The 14529-nt window shown below is 43.4% G+C and overlaps 1 protein-coding gene across 1 annotated transcript in view; it reads right to left on the bottom strand.

The window, feature by feature from the left end:
• Window positions 1–14529, bottom strand: part of Dnah14 (dynein axonemal heavy chain 14) — a 218934-nt gene that overhangs the window by 150920 nt on the left and 53485 nt on the right. The window contains exons 21-26 of the mRNA XM_029538709.1: window positions 13618–13789; window positions 11550–11654; window positions 11345–11463; window positions 10502–10576; window positions 8671–8758; window positions 3855–4108 (exon numbers count right to left, since the gene is read on the bottom strand). Of these exons, the coding sequence (XP_029394569.1) occupies window positions 3855–4108; window positions 8671–8758; window positions 10502–10576; window positions 11345–11463; window positions 11550–11654; window positions 13618–13789 (813 nt within the window). The remainder of the gene's footprint in view (window positions 1–3854; window positions 4109–8670; window positions 8759–10501; window positions 10577–11344; window positions 11464–11549; window positions 11655–13617; window positions 13790–14529) is intronic.

Genomic DNA, 14529 nt, shown 5'->3' with positions numbered 1-14529 from the left:
TGGTCATAGCAGCTTTATTTGTAGTAGCCAGAAACTGGAAACAACCTAGATGTCCTTCAACTAAAGAATGGAAAAAAACTGGGCATGGTGGCGCATGCCTTTAATCCCAGGACTCTGGAGGCAGAGGCAGGCAGATTTCTGAGTTCGAGGCCAGCCTGGTCTACAGAGCGAGTTCCAAGACAGCCAGGGCTATACAGAGAAACCCTGTCTCAAAAAACAAACAAACGAAAATACAAAAACAAACAAAAAACCCAAACAAACAACAACAACAAAAAAACAAGAATGGAAAAAAAATGTACATCTACACAACTGAACACCATTCAACCATTAAAAACAAGAACATCATAAAATTTGCAGGCAAATGGATGGAACTAGAAAATATCATCCTGAGTGAGGTAACCCAGACCCCAAAGGACAAGCATAGTATGTACCCACTTATAAGTAGATATTAGTTACAAAGTACAGAATACTCATGCTACAACCTATAGACCCAAAGAAGCTAAGTAACAAGCAGGGCCCCCGAAGGATGCTTGACTCTAACTGAGAAGGACCTAAAACAGACATCTGGGGTATATGGAGGGAGGGAACTGGGAGAGGGAACTAGAATCAGTGTGGTGGGAGGGTGGTAATCTCTGCGACAAGCTAGAAATCTAGGCAATGGAAACTCCCAGGAATCTGTGAGGGTGACCCTAGCTAAAACTCCTAGCAGGAGAGGATGAAACATGAAACAGTCACCTCCTGCAACCAGGCGAGACTTCTAATGGAGCTACGGGGATCCCAACCCAGCCACAAAACCTTCGACCCACGCGTTTTCCTGCCTATAAGAAGTGCAGGGAAATGGAAGGGCAGGAAATGATTGTAGGCATAATGTTTTAGTGTACCGTGTAAAGATTATCCTTGTATTTTTCAAATGCTGATTTCTCTGTCCACATATATTGTTGCAATCAGGACATGGCATTGTAAGGCCTCTTCTAAGACTCTCCTCTTTCAAGTTTGTGTAAACATTGCTTCCCATTTATTCTCTGACTTGTCAATAAAAGCTGCTCAGCCAATGGCTGGGCAGAAGAGAGAATAGGGCTGGACTTCTGTCAAAGGAAGTGGGAGGAGGGAGAGAAGGAAGAGAGTACTCTCCAGGAGAAAGAAGTTCTGGGAGAGACAGCAGTTCTCAGAGAGCCAGACCAATATTATACAGCAAGTATCTCAAGGATTTTGGCTAAGAGGTATCCCGATTAGTTTAGAGATTAGAATAGATTAACTGCCCAGTTATTGTGTTTTAAAGTTTATCAAATAAATCTTACCATCTCATTCATTTGGGAGCTAGCCAGAGATAAAGAAAAACCGCCCCTTTAAAAATAATGCATTTACAAATGACTGGTCCAACTTGAGTCCCATACCAGGACAGAGGGGGGGTGGTCGGGGGGGGGGAGTACAGGAAAGAGGACTAGCTAGCTTGAGCACCCACCCCAACACTACCAATAGTATTCTCCTATATTTGCAGACAGGAGGGTAGTATAACAGCCCTCTGAGTGGCTTCACTCAGTAGCTGATGAAAACAGATACAGAGACCCCCAGCAAAACAATTGACTGAGCTCGGGTAATCGTGTGTGTGTGTGTGTGTGTGTGTGTGTGTGTGTGTGTTTGTGTGTGGTTGAAAAGCCATAGTGGTCAAGGACACCACAAGAAAACCTATAGAGTCAACTAACCTGGACATTTAGGGCCTCACAGAGACTGAACCACCAACCAGAGAGCATGCATGGGATGGACCTAGTACCCCTACACATATGTTACAGTTTGGTCTTCATGTGGGACCTCTAACAGTAGGAGTAGGGGCTATGTCTGACTCTGTCACCTGCCTTTGGACCCTTTTCCCTAACTGGAGAATTTTTCTCGTGCAGCAAATTTGTTCCTCAAAACAGGATGAAAGAATTACAGGCATATAACATCNGTGTGGAGATTGCCACCACTCAGCAGTGGTTGAAGATGATCCAGAGGACCTTCAGCTTCCTCAAGGACTGGGGAGGGATGGTCTTCTGGGGAATTTTGTGCTGTATGCATGTTTTGCCTGTAGTGTATGTGTCAGTTGCAGCGTGTGCAGGCCCATACTTCTGCCATGGTGGTGCAGGCCTTTGCCGCTGTGGAGGCGGGACATTCACCTCAGATTTGGCTTGTTGCCATAAAGAAATAGCCTTGCCATTTTTCCATCTTGCCATGGGATGCCAGGCTAAGCACTGCACAGGGGACAGCTAGTGACCTGTTTGGTATCCTCTGGAAGGCATGTCTAATTGCTTGAGGGTTAAGTGTCCAAGTGTCCTTCCCCCAGAAAAATGACACAGGAGCTGGCCAAGGCCTCCCTGGGTGGTGAGCCTGGAGGAAGGCTTTGTGTAAGGCCCCTATGTTTGCATATGGGGAATTAGACTTCTACCTTTGCCCATGTAGCTTGCTTGCAGCAAAAGAAAAAAGGGGGATATGTAGGAGGCCACGGCCCCTCCCCTGGGCTACCTGAAGCCGCACCTTAAAAGATGGCACCTGTTGGCTATGGAGATTGTGATAAATAGGTCCATATTTGGTGGTGATATGTTCCTGCTCTTCTGGTTGGCTGAGGCCGCACACCTGGTGAGGTGATATGGCCTGCCGCGATTGGAGTGGATAAGAGTATAAAAGGGCTTGTATCCCGGGGCTCAGGGGAGATGAAGAGGGAGATGATGAAGATTGTTCAAGGCTCCTGAATAAACTGCTGAGAGAAGAACTGGTGGTTGCGTCTTCCTTGCGGGTCAAGAGGGGACGCGACATTTTTTGTTTGTTTTGCTTTTTGCTTTTTTGAAAGAAAGGAAAGAACATAAAGCTAGGTGGGTAGGGAAGTTGGGGAGGGTCTGGGGGAAGGGAAAGAATATTATTAAAACATATATTGTATGAAAATAATAAAGCAAACAAATCAAAGTATTAAAATAAGCGGAAATATAAAATTTACTCTGGACTGTATTAGATATTAGAAACCACAAGGTACAAACTTATAATAATCTAATAGTCCTTACACATCTTTAACAGTTTAGAGCTGTTTTGCTTTTGAGCTGCACATGGAAGCCGAAAAATCCAGAATTACTAGGATCCTTACATAGCCACTTGGTCCCACTTTGAGTGGCTCCTTCCCTCCTTACCCTTGCAGTTTATAGTATGATGTAGTAATCTGTTTGTATATCCTTATTTAAATCCTTATTTAAACCCATAACCATGGGAAAACCCAGAAACCCTTTTCATTTCATGTACGAGGCCTGTGCTCAGTCCCATCCAGCAGAGGTAGCAGCTTTCTACAATCCTTCCTGACTCTGTTTCTGAGTTGGCAAGCTGTCTAGAAACGTTCTGTGAGTTTCTTCCACCTTGTCTGTTCTACATTGATAGCTCAGGAGAAAAAGAGTCACCAGGGAGACCTCTCATTACCTCTGCTGAAACATGTTTCCAGGTTCAGTGACAACAGACAGAATTCATGTAACGTCATCACTTCAGAAAGGCAGGGCACAGAAAAACAGACAAGGAGGGGTAGAGGAAGCCAGGGGAGGACCATACATACATTTAGAGGAGCAATGGATTCTTAAAGTGCAAACCAGTTTGCATGAGGAAGTTCGAAGCAGAGAACGTAATGGTCTGTATGTAAAGATGTGTAAGCCGGGCGTGGTGGTGCATGCCTTTAATCCCAGTACTCGGGAGGCAGAGGCAGGAGGATTTCTGAGTTCGAGGCCAGCCTGGTCTACAGAGTGAGTTCCAGGACAGCCAAGGCTACACAGAGAAACCCTGTCTCAAAAAACAAAACAAAACAAAACAAAACATGTGTAATATAGTCATAATTTTTGGCCACTTACCTGGTCCACTCAAAGTCCTGGATGCTGAAGATGTTCTTAACTAGCACATCCGTCATGATGTCTCTGCAGTGGACATAGATGATCAATGTTGCTGCCAGCATGGTTTTTGTGCGCTGGTTGCTAGTATTCAGTGTGACCAGTACCGCGATATCTTCCAGATGATGCAGCAAACGGGCTTGGACTGCCTCTAGCATTTCTCTTGGATTATGACTCATAAAACTTTTCCAACAGTCATTATAAAACATAATCTGGCTCTGGGGAAAAAAAGGGAGGGAAATACACGTTAATAGAAGCATATAATTTTATTTTAATTAGTATTTGTCTCCATGAATTAAATGTTATGGATATAGAGGGACTGACCAGTGTGGGAAGGAACGCACACATACATTTGAAAGCTGAAGACTGCATTTTGATTGATGCTTACGACTTACTTACTAAGATTTTCTAAATCTTAGATTTTTTAAGGTCCATTTTATTTTCGATGGCTTCATATATGTACATGATGAGTTATAGACATTTTACTTGCCAGCACCCACCTCTTTCCTACCAAAGCCCCTCTTCTTCCTCATGTGCCTGGGTCTCTCAGGGGATTTAATTAGGGCAGTGTGCAGGAGAAATGGTGGAGTGCCCAGCCCTGAGTGGGTCATCTATATCACCCCCTTCAAGGCTTGGGGAACATCAAGGAAGGAGTGCAGAAGGTGCGAGAAACAGAGGATGGGGAGGCGTGCTGCAAATAAAACGTTCTCTGAATATGACATGGCCCTCATGCCCATGAACTCACAGCATCTCTGCAGCCATGCTTATCTGGATAAAACCATGCCCCAAGACCACGCCCCAAGACCACGCCCCCAAGCCTATGCTTATAAATATTCCATCGTGGGAGGGGAAGAGCTACTGAGGGCACAACCCTCCTCAAGGGAGGCCTCACAGTTAAAGGTGGTTACAGGGAAGCATGGCCCTTGCTTTAGCTGTAGAGCCAGTCACGCACTGCCCATGCTCCAGGAAATAAGTCTTACATTCTTAAACACATGATCATTAGGTTAAAGCCTGAGCACATTCACAAGGCTAGAAAAACCCCAAATTAAATTAGTGTTGCCTTCTCCACCAGACTCTAGTGTAATACTCCTAGCACAAAATGGTTACATTTGTAGTTTAAAAAAAAAAAAAAACTTATCTAACTCCTATCATCTGATTCATCTGTCAGATTCATTCTTCCCAGGAATGTGAGAGCTGTGCAGCCTGGCTAGGTTAAGATCAGACTGACTGTGGACATTAACAGAGGGAAATCAACAGGAAAACCACAGTTTGTAAAATCAGCCTGTTGTCTAGACAGTATCTTCTGGAACAAGGTCGTGTTTGGATAAGGAATCACCATGAATTTACTTTGAGCTGTGCTGAATTTGAAACACTTCTTTAAAAAACATATAAACAGAGCCATGCAGTTATAAAAATGGGAATAGTTAGCATGGAGGAGACACATTGTGGCGATATTTTTCCAGAGACAGATGATAGAAACCTGGGGCATTAATCAACATTCTTTTTCTGCAGGTAGCAGAAATTAACTTTAAAAAATGCATTTCTTTTAATTTTGTGAGCTTATAATATAGTTATATAATTTCCCCCTTCCTTTCCTCTCCCTCTAAACCCTCCCATAGACTTTTCCTTGCTGTTTCATATATATATATATATATATATATATATATGAAACATGTATATATATACATATATGAATATATGTATATATGTATATATGTATATATATGCAGACATATTAGGAATATAGACATAAACATTAGGAATATAGATATACATTGGGAATATATATATGTACATAAACACACACACATACGTAGATACAATCTGCTCAATCTCTATACTATCAGTTGTATACTTTCAGGGCTGACCGTTTGATGTTGGACAACCAATCGCTGTGCTCTCCCCTGGGGAACATTGTTTGGCAGCCAATTCTAATAAGATGTGGTAGGCTCATAATCAGCAGATTATAAGTGGCTAGAGAGGGAGGCTTGGGAAACACACAGGCAAAATGACTCCACAGTCAGAAGTTCCACTGCACACAGTGTGAGATGACGGTGCATGAGTTCCAGCCTCAAGTGAGAAGATCTATGTTGAGGGAGGATATTCTGTGGATCATATTTTTTTTTAAAAAGTTCTTCTGATACACTTAGGTTGAAATATGGTCCAGAAATACAGCTCTGTGAGGAAAACTCCAAGTGCTCATGAGAGCACACCAAGAAAACAGGACAAGAGTTTTCTTCAAAGCCACTGACCTGTCCTTGGAATGTGTCCTCATGTGCCTCCCAGATACAGTGGCTAGGAGGAGCTCTGAATAAAGCGGGCTACTGTGAGAGACTGTAATCTACCTCATTTATCAGCTCCAATTCCCAAGGCCCCACCAGCTTTAGAATGGGGACACATTTATCGATAGAGGAATTACTATATTTACTATTTATATTTAGAATATATTACTAGTTTTTATATCATGGACAAATCTATATAGAAAAGAATCTCTCTGTGGACAATATGTAGTGCGATCTCATTGTCCTATTCTCTCAGAAATCTCTTTTTATTCAGAGACAGCTGTATGCAGAGATCACGACATCTCTATGTAATTCTAGGGACTATAAATTACACCCCGGGGTGGGAAGTGAAGGTCGGGGAGGCCGGGCAGAAGTGTATTCAGTGACTGAAAATCCACTCTGGACAATTCATCGTCAGAGCAGAATGGCTGCTTGCTGTGAAGCGTTCTTGGGTCACTAAGCTGGCAAGAGCTACTCTTAGGTCAGTCTGGACTATCTGAATTTGTCAAACTACAGGAATGTATAGAGCCTCCCATAATTTTGTCTCCTTCATAGAATCATTTTATACCAGCTTTTCAGCTTCAGACTTAGTCATGTGGAGAGCTAATTTTCTGTCCACAGTCCTAGGGGACCTTAATGAACACTTGAGAATTGGGTGGGTCAGCCAACTTAGAACTGGGGACCTGTTTTTAACTAAGAGGACTGTAAGTCAAATATGCTTTCTGCCCATTTACTTACGGCACAGGCTTGCTCCCTGATCTCCTTCCAGTTAACCAGTCTCCAGTGTTCACACTGACCACAGTGACTGACAGGAGATCCCGTTTCAGACTGTGTTAGTGCCGTTGCTCATAGTTAGGACAAAATCCCTGACAAGGAGTAACTTAATACGGGGGGGGGGGGGGGGGGGATGTATCTTGGCCCATGGTTTGTTGTGTCAGGAAAAGGCATAGCGTGGGAAGAGGCGTGGATAGCTACGGGATCAGGGCCGTGGGGCTGTTTGCTCTCACAGAGAAAGGACAAGGAACCAGCCAGGGCTACAAAACCCCAAGGGCTGCCTCCCACCCCTACCCCCCGGAGACCAGCTTCCTCCAGGCAGGCATGCAGCACCTCTAGCTGGGGCCAAGTGTTCAAACATAGGTGTGGGTTTCCTGTACAAACCATGACACAGATCTCTAGATGCCTTACAAATTAGGGCCACCCCGCTTTTCATATGACTATTCAGTTTTTCTAGTAAAAGATCAAAGACACAAATAAAAAGTCACCTTCTCAACTTCTGTGGCTACTCTCTTACTTCCTGTCTGCCTCCCCCTCCAGCCCCCTGCCCCATTCCTCTGCTGTATTTGCCATGGGCTTGCCTTTCATCCATTCCTTAAATGCTGCTCCCCTTGGGACCCCTCTTTGGTCTAATTTCATACATTTTGCTGAGGGAGGGTTCAACACTTTCTTAGAACAACTGACAATTTTGGTTTTCTGTTATCAGACTTTTCTAAATTTCCTCCTATCTTAAAAAATGTTTATGTGCATATCCCATGTGCCTGCATGTGCACATGGGTACCACATGTATGCAGAGGTCATCTTGAGAGGCGTCTTATGGAACCGCAGTTGCAGAAGGCTGTGAGCTACTATGTGGGTGCTGGGAACTGAACCTGAGTCCCCTGCAAGGCAGGAAGTGCGCTTAACCTGTGAGCCGTCCTCACTGCAGCCTTCCTCTCTTTTAATCTCTAGAAAAGCAATCATATTCACTCTAACAAGTATGCAGAACAGTGGCGTCCTTCAGAGTCACTCATATCCTAACCCCTGCACCTGTAAAGATGGCAAGAGAGACAGGGCAGATGTGACTAAGAATCTTGAGATGGAGGGATGGTTCTGGGTTATCTGTCACATGAATCCTTACAGCTAGAGACTTTTTTCTGGCTCTGAGCAGGTGATCGGATTGGAGAAGGAAGGTTGGAATATGAGCAGCTTTGAAGATGGAGGAAGAGCCAACAACCTGAGGTTCTGGTGACCGTCTCTCTAGGAACTGGTGGAGGTCAGAATTTAGATTTTTCCCTCCAAGAGCCTCCATACAATCCTGCTGACACCTTGATCTCAGCAGGGACATCTTTAAGATAACACATTTAATAGTTTTAAGCTACCAAGTCTGGAGTAACTTTTAACAGTAACAATTAAAAATGTGTTATAATATAATACAGTTGATACTTTTAAGAAAATAATTTATGGATTATCTTAATTTCACATTATAATCTGAAATGGTTTTAAACTCTAAAAAGGGGAAGGAATTCTAAAATAAATATCAGTGCATTTCTGTAATAATTTACTGTATTCGTGATATCATTTGTGTATCTATAAATATATCCATCTTGTTTTAAAATACATCTCAAAATAACCAGGATGTATCAGCACCCTTCATAATAACTCATTTTCCATATTTTTACTTTCTTAGCACTGCAACTACACAATAAGTCTTCTCTTCGTGACTCAAGGTAACATGAACTCACCACAGTGATGACCACTTGCCCTGGATGTGACATGACCCAGTCAGAAAAAGAATGGTATTTCCAGTCTTCAATACCTTGAGTTATAAATCTATAAGCCAAAAATACATTTATGTTATCTATAAAGGCTCAGTGAGGATGCCATTTAATGAGGAAGCATTAACCCTATTGGTGTTTTACTCTGACCACATGTTTATGAGTAATACATACTCTTTAAGATGGTCTTTACCTGTCAGTAAACCTCCTACCTGGGTTAGTAGACATACCAGCTTGAGGAGACAGATGTTAGCTTTGAATTACAATGTTATCAAATTTAGAGCTAAGATGAAAGGATGGACTATCCAGAGACTACCCCACCCGGGGATCTATCCTATCATCAGTCACCAAACCCAGATACTAATGCACGTGCCAGCAAGATTCTGCTGAAGGGACCCTGATATAACGGCCTCTTGTGAGGCTATGCCAGTGCCTGGCAAACACAGAAGTGGATGCTCACAGTCAGCTATTGGATGGAGCACAGGGCCCCCAATGGAGGAGCTAGAGAAAGTACCCAAGGACCTGAAGGGGGCTGCAACCCTGTAGGTGGAACAACAATATGAACTAACCAGTACCCCCTGAGCTCGCGTCTTTACCTGCATATGTAGCAGAAGATGGCCTAATCGGCCATCACTGGGAAGAGAGGCCCCTTGGTCTTACAAACTTTATATGACCCAGCACAGGGGAATACCAGGGCCAAGAAGTGGGTGTGGGTGGGTAGGGGAGCAGGGGCAGGGGGAGGGTATAGGGAACTTTCAGGATAGCATTTGAAATGTAAATAAAGAAAATATCTAATAAAAAAAGAGAAAATTAATAAAATATGACCTATCATTTGCAAGTTTCCAAAAAAAAAAAAAAAAAGAATTACAATGTTATCAAGAAGAAGAAGCTGAAAATGCTATGATCACAAATAATTTTTACAGGGGGCATCTTTCTGGCTCACCTATCACCCCAAGACAGAAACAGAGGCAAGGGAAAGCCAATACATTCATAGTTACAGCGTGTGAATGCTAACAATTAGCTGTGTTCTAGAAACCTTGGGCTGGTTCTCAGAAAGTTAGCAACAACAAAAACTTAAAGTAGCTTTTCCATAAAGAGAAAGGAGAGAAAATGGAGTTAGGAGGGAGGGAGGTGGAGGAGAGCCGAGAGGGTCTGGGAGGGAAAAGCTTGGGGTCAAAATACACTGTGTTAAAGAAGCTTTTAATACAAAATTAGAGATGGGATGTAACTGTTCTAGTCCAATCCGCTTTAAAAGCTTATACTCTGGGCTACTTTCTTCCCTGTAAGTGGATGGCAATAACAGACTAAAGTACAAAAAGGAGAATCTTGAATACACTAAGCGAGGGCTGCCAGTCTACTAACTGCTGCCTAGTGTGTGCAAGGCCCATTCTGTCTCCAGGACAGATGCCTCTTACTTCCAGGTCTACACCGAGTCAACATCCTGAGTATATAAATGTGGCACAGAAAGGCAGAGGAGGGAGCCCGAGGTCTTCTGCAAACTGGACGGAGCTGGCTTGGGTTCAGGTATTGGCTGATATTGGTGCCCACGAGTGCCCATGGACACCTGAACAGAGCAGTCTTCATGGGGTATTTGCACTTCAGAAACAGTTAGTCTCTCCATCACCCACATGCCATGCTCTAATGAAATCCACTCTGCATGTTCCTCTGAATATTTCACTTATATTGCTAGCTATGCAAGTTTTACACACACACATACATGCATGGATGCACGTACACATGCACGCGTGCACACTATATATATATATATTTTTTTCCAGGATTTAAACATGGTACTTACTTCTTCAGCACATCAAACATGCTTTTTTCTACATTTACCATCCACTGTTCTACAGACGCTCTTACACGGATTTTCCTATAATTTGTTAAAAAGTTATAAAAATTACTATAATGTTCATTTATTTGAGAAACTTGCAAATTATGTTCTCAACATACATATATTACTTATGGGGCTAAAGACTATATAATATGCTTTCTGGGTTTTATTGATTTTTTGCTTAGAAAACCATGCAGAAAAATACATAACTTGAGGGAATTCTGTCAAAAAATCAGCATAAAATTTCTACATAAAAATGAATGCAAGAGAGTGCATTGTATTACAAGGTTTTTTTTTTTTTTATTTTTCATGATTATTTTAAATACCTAAATTGGGCTGGGACTTTGTTGGATAGGAAGGCTTGGGTATAGCATTGTTTCTCTCAATAAATAAAGCTGTGTCAGGAGCCAAGAATTGGAGAGGAGATACCACTCTGAGGCTGCTAAAGAGGATCAGTGTGACAGAAGGCCTGGGCTTATTGCATTTGCCTACGAACCCACCACAGTGATACCCAGGTCAGAACAATGCCAACATCCCCAAGAAAGCAAATGTCCGGTCCATCTGAAAAGTCAGATTCACGTGGAACAAAAGTGCCGCTCTCTTTTGTTTCAACTTTACATTAAAGAAGAAGTGAGCGAGAGCCACCCCGGTGAGGCAGGGGGTGGGAGAGGCTAAGTTCACAAAAGGATGTTATCTTTGAAGAAACAGGTTGCTTAGCAAATTTGTATGGAATGTTGAGATTTCAAAGCAGGGAGGTGGGGACAGAGGGCCTACAGTGTAAGCATTTGGTTGCAGAGTTCCTCATACTTGGGCATCACCAGGCCTTCCCCTTCCGCAGAGATGAGCATCTTCACAGAGGGAGGGCCGACGTCCTGTTTCCACAATAGAATGCGTCTTATGTTTTCAAAACATTTCACAAGATGAGGCTGCAAAGCAGAACACACACGTTGGTCACACAGTATGTCCTGACAGTGCAAAGATAATACCGCGCAGGCGAGGACAACGCCGTTACCTGTACGGAGTTGGGATTTTTGCAGTTAGCTAGAATATCAAGAAGTTCATCGTTGCTGAGGAAGAAAAATCGCGGGAAACTCATTCTTTTAAGTTCAAGGTATTCCTGTCCAAAGCCAAAAGAAAGACAGCTAAGAATGTATGCCTTAGGAATCACACCCTCACCTGACCTACAGAATTAAAGGTGCAGTGTGAGTACTAGTTCCAGCCAAAGTTATAATCTATGCTCCATGAAAACTCAAGTACTTCTGAGTAAGGCATACATGCCATACATATGCCATATCTGCCCTGCCATACATATACCATACATGCCATGCCACACACATACTACACATGGCCTGCCATATCTGCCATGCCACACATATACTACATGCCACATCACACATAAACCACATATGCCATATCACACATACACATGCCATGCCACACATATACCACACATACCACGCCACACATATACCACACATGCCATGCCACACATGCCATGCTGCACATGCACGACATGCCATCCCACACATATACCACACATGCCCTGCCACACATACAGCACACATGCCATACCACACATATACCACACATGCCCTGCCATATATTCACCGTACATGCCATCCCATACATATATCACACATGCCCTGCCATAATACACCACACCTGCCCTGCCACACATATACCACATGCTCTGCCACACGTGCACCACACATGCACCACACATGCCATGCCATACATATACCTCACATGCTTGCTGCTTTCTTATCTGTTCCCTGCATGAGAAGTCACCCCCAAAGAGAACACATTATTCTAGACGATCTCTAATTCTACTCCACTTAGCTCACCACATGTCAGCTCATCTTTCTAGTCTTGGCTTTTGTTACAGTAACAGGCAGAGCTGTCGTCATAAGCAGACCTAAGATGTCCTTTTCTTCATCCTCCCCCATCCTGTTTCAGTCTCTCTTAGAGAAGCCCTCTGCTTTTAGTGACATGTCTCTCATTAAGGACACAGTACACCCTCTTCAGCTATCTCCTAGCTGCTGCCCATATCTGCCCACCTTCTCAGAAGTTTGGAAAAGACCACAAGGTTTCTACTGATCTTTCAGTTTCCCATCATGCTTCCATGGTCCCTACGGAATCTTTTGGGAGCAGGTCGGTACTTCCAAAGCCCAATTTTAACTTCGGTGATTTCACTTTTGTTCCGACCCTAAGTGACCTTGTATTTTCCTTTGTATCCTGCTCCTTAATATCAAAAGCCGAAGTTCCAGCTTGTCACTCCTCTTTACCCATGATGCCTCTGGGCTATTTGATATAAAGCCATTTGCTCTTTAGCTGGGACAACTCTTCACCAACACCCACATACAGAAGCCACCCTTATCTGTGAGCCTGGAACGCTAGGGAGCTATGAACCTTTCGTCTTTCTAGGAGACAGCACTGTGAGACTGGGGCGACTGGGGCAGCTGATGTGGTAAGTGAAGAGCAATGGACGGCTAACTGTGCAGGACAGGAGCATCAGGGAGGTCTGCCCGACAGAGGCATGAGTCACATGCAGGGTGGGGTGACATTTCACCACTTCCTAGACAGTTCCTAATTTAAGACTTATCAATCATTTCTAGACTTTCCTATTTAAAATCTTTAAATCAGAATTGACCATGAGTGGTGGAAAACCCGAGAGGGATAACCATGGACAAGGGATTCCTTTCTGGCCAGTTTATAAATCTCAAGGCATCTACCCAGCTGCACTTACCATCTTAATAACGGTAGGGCTAATAAAGTCACTGTCCTCTGTTAAGTATTAAGTCCTCTGTCTGTGCCAGCTCTGGCACTTCAAATGCACCACCTCATTCAGCATAATGCTTGCTTAACATGAGAGGAAATGTGGGCTTGGTCCTTTGCGTAAGGGTTATTTGATTAATCTGCCTGTGTTTTCTTTTGATGGCACTTTCATTAAACCAAAAAAAAAAAAGGCCGCAAGTGTTGGAACAGCTGCTGGCTGGGACAGCAGAGAGGAAGGTCTGCCCTTCCTCTGGGAAGTTTCTGCGGTTCTCAGAGCACTGCTGCCCTTGAGTGCCGTAGTTTACCTCAAGACTTTTCTTTATGTTCTCAAGATTGCTGTTGCAACTCTTCAGAACGCTGAGAATCCCTGTGCTGATGGTTATATGCAGGGCGTCTAGTTTGTTCAGTACCCGTGACATTATTTCTTTCCACGTGAGAAGCACCTGGGAGAACAGTTTTGCTTCTGCCGCAAGCTGTCTTTAAAAACAAAAGTAAACGTGTACACATGTTCTGATCGATATCTATAACACTGCTGAATTCATAAGACAATTCGATGTGCTTTACTTGACTGGATTGGGCATTTTATTTCTATCTTGTATAAGCAGCATATATTCCAAGAAAAAAAAAACCCAGGATAAATTAAACATACAATTATCATCTATCAAGATTTAACTTAACAGAAAGTAGATACATAAAAATTCTATATAAATTAAATAAAAGCTGTCTGTGCCTTGGAGATGCTACAGTCTGGATCTTCAACTCCTCCTGAAAGCCAGTACATCCCCAGCCCCTGGGTCTGTGGGAAGAGATACAACACTTAGGAGATGGGCCTACTAGGACAGGCCAACTTAGGCCACTGGGGCATGCCCTGGAGGAGATATCGAAAACTACAGCCCCTCCCCCACATCTCTGTTCCTAGTCCTGGCACCCTGAGGAAGAAGTCCCCTGTCACCTGCTCCTGCTGTGATATACAGCCCTGCCACATGTCCAAAGTGACCAGCCAAGCAAATGTAAGTTGAAGCCTTCCAAGCTGTAGCCAAAGCAAGCCTTTCTTATTTTTTTAAATTTTTTTATTATTATTTTCTTTATTTACATTTCAAATGCTATCCCGAAAGTTCCCTATACCCCCTACCTCTGCTCCCCTACCCACCCACTCCCACTACTTGACCCAGGCATTCCCTCGTGCTGGGTCATATAAAGTTTGCAAGACCAAGGGG

Source organism: Mus pahari, chromosome 5 (genome assembly GCF_900095145.1).
Source record: "Mus pahari chromosome 5, PAHARI_EIJ_v1.1, whole genome shotgun sequence".
Lineage (NCBI taxonomy): Eukaryota > Metazoa > Chordata > Mammalia > Rodentia > Muridae > Mus > Mus pahari.
Note: the sequence above shows the minus strand (reverse complement) of the source record. Positions and strands in the feature narration are given on the sequence as shown.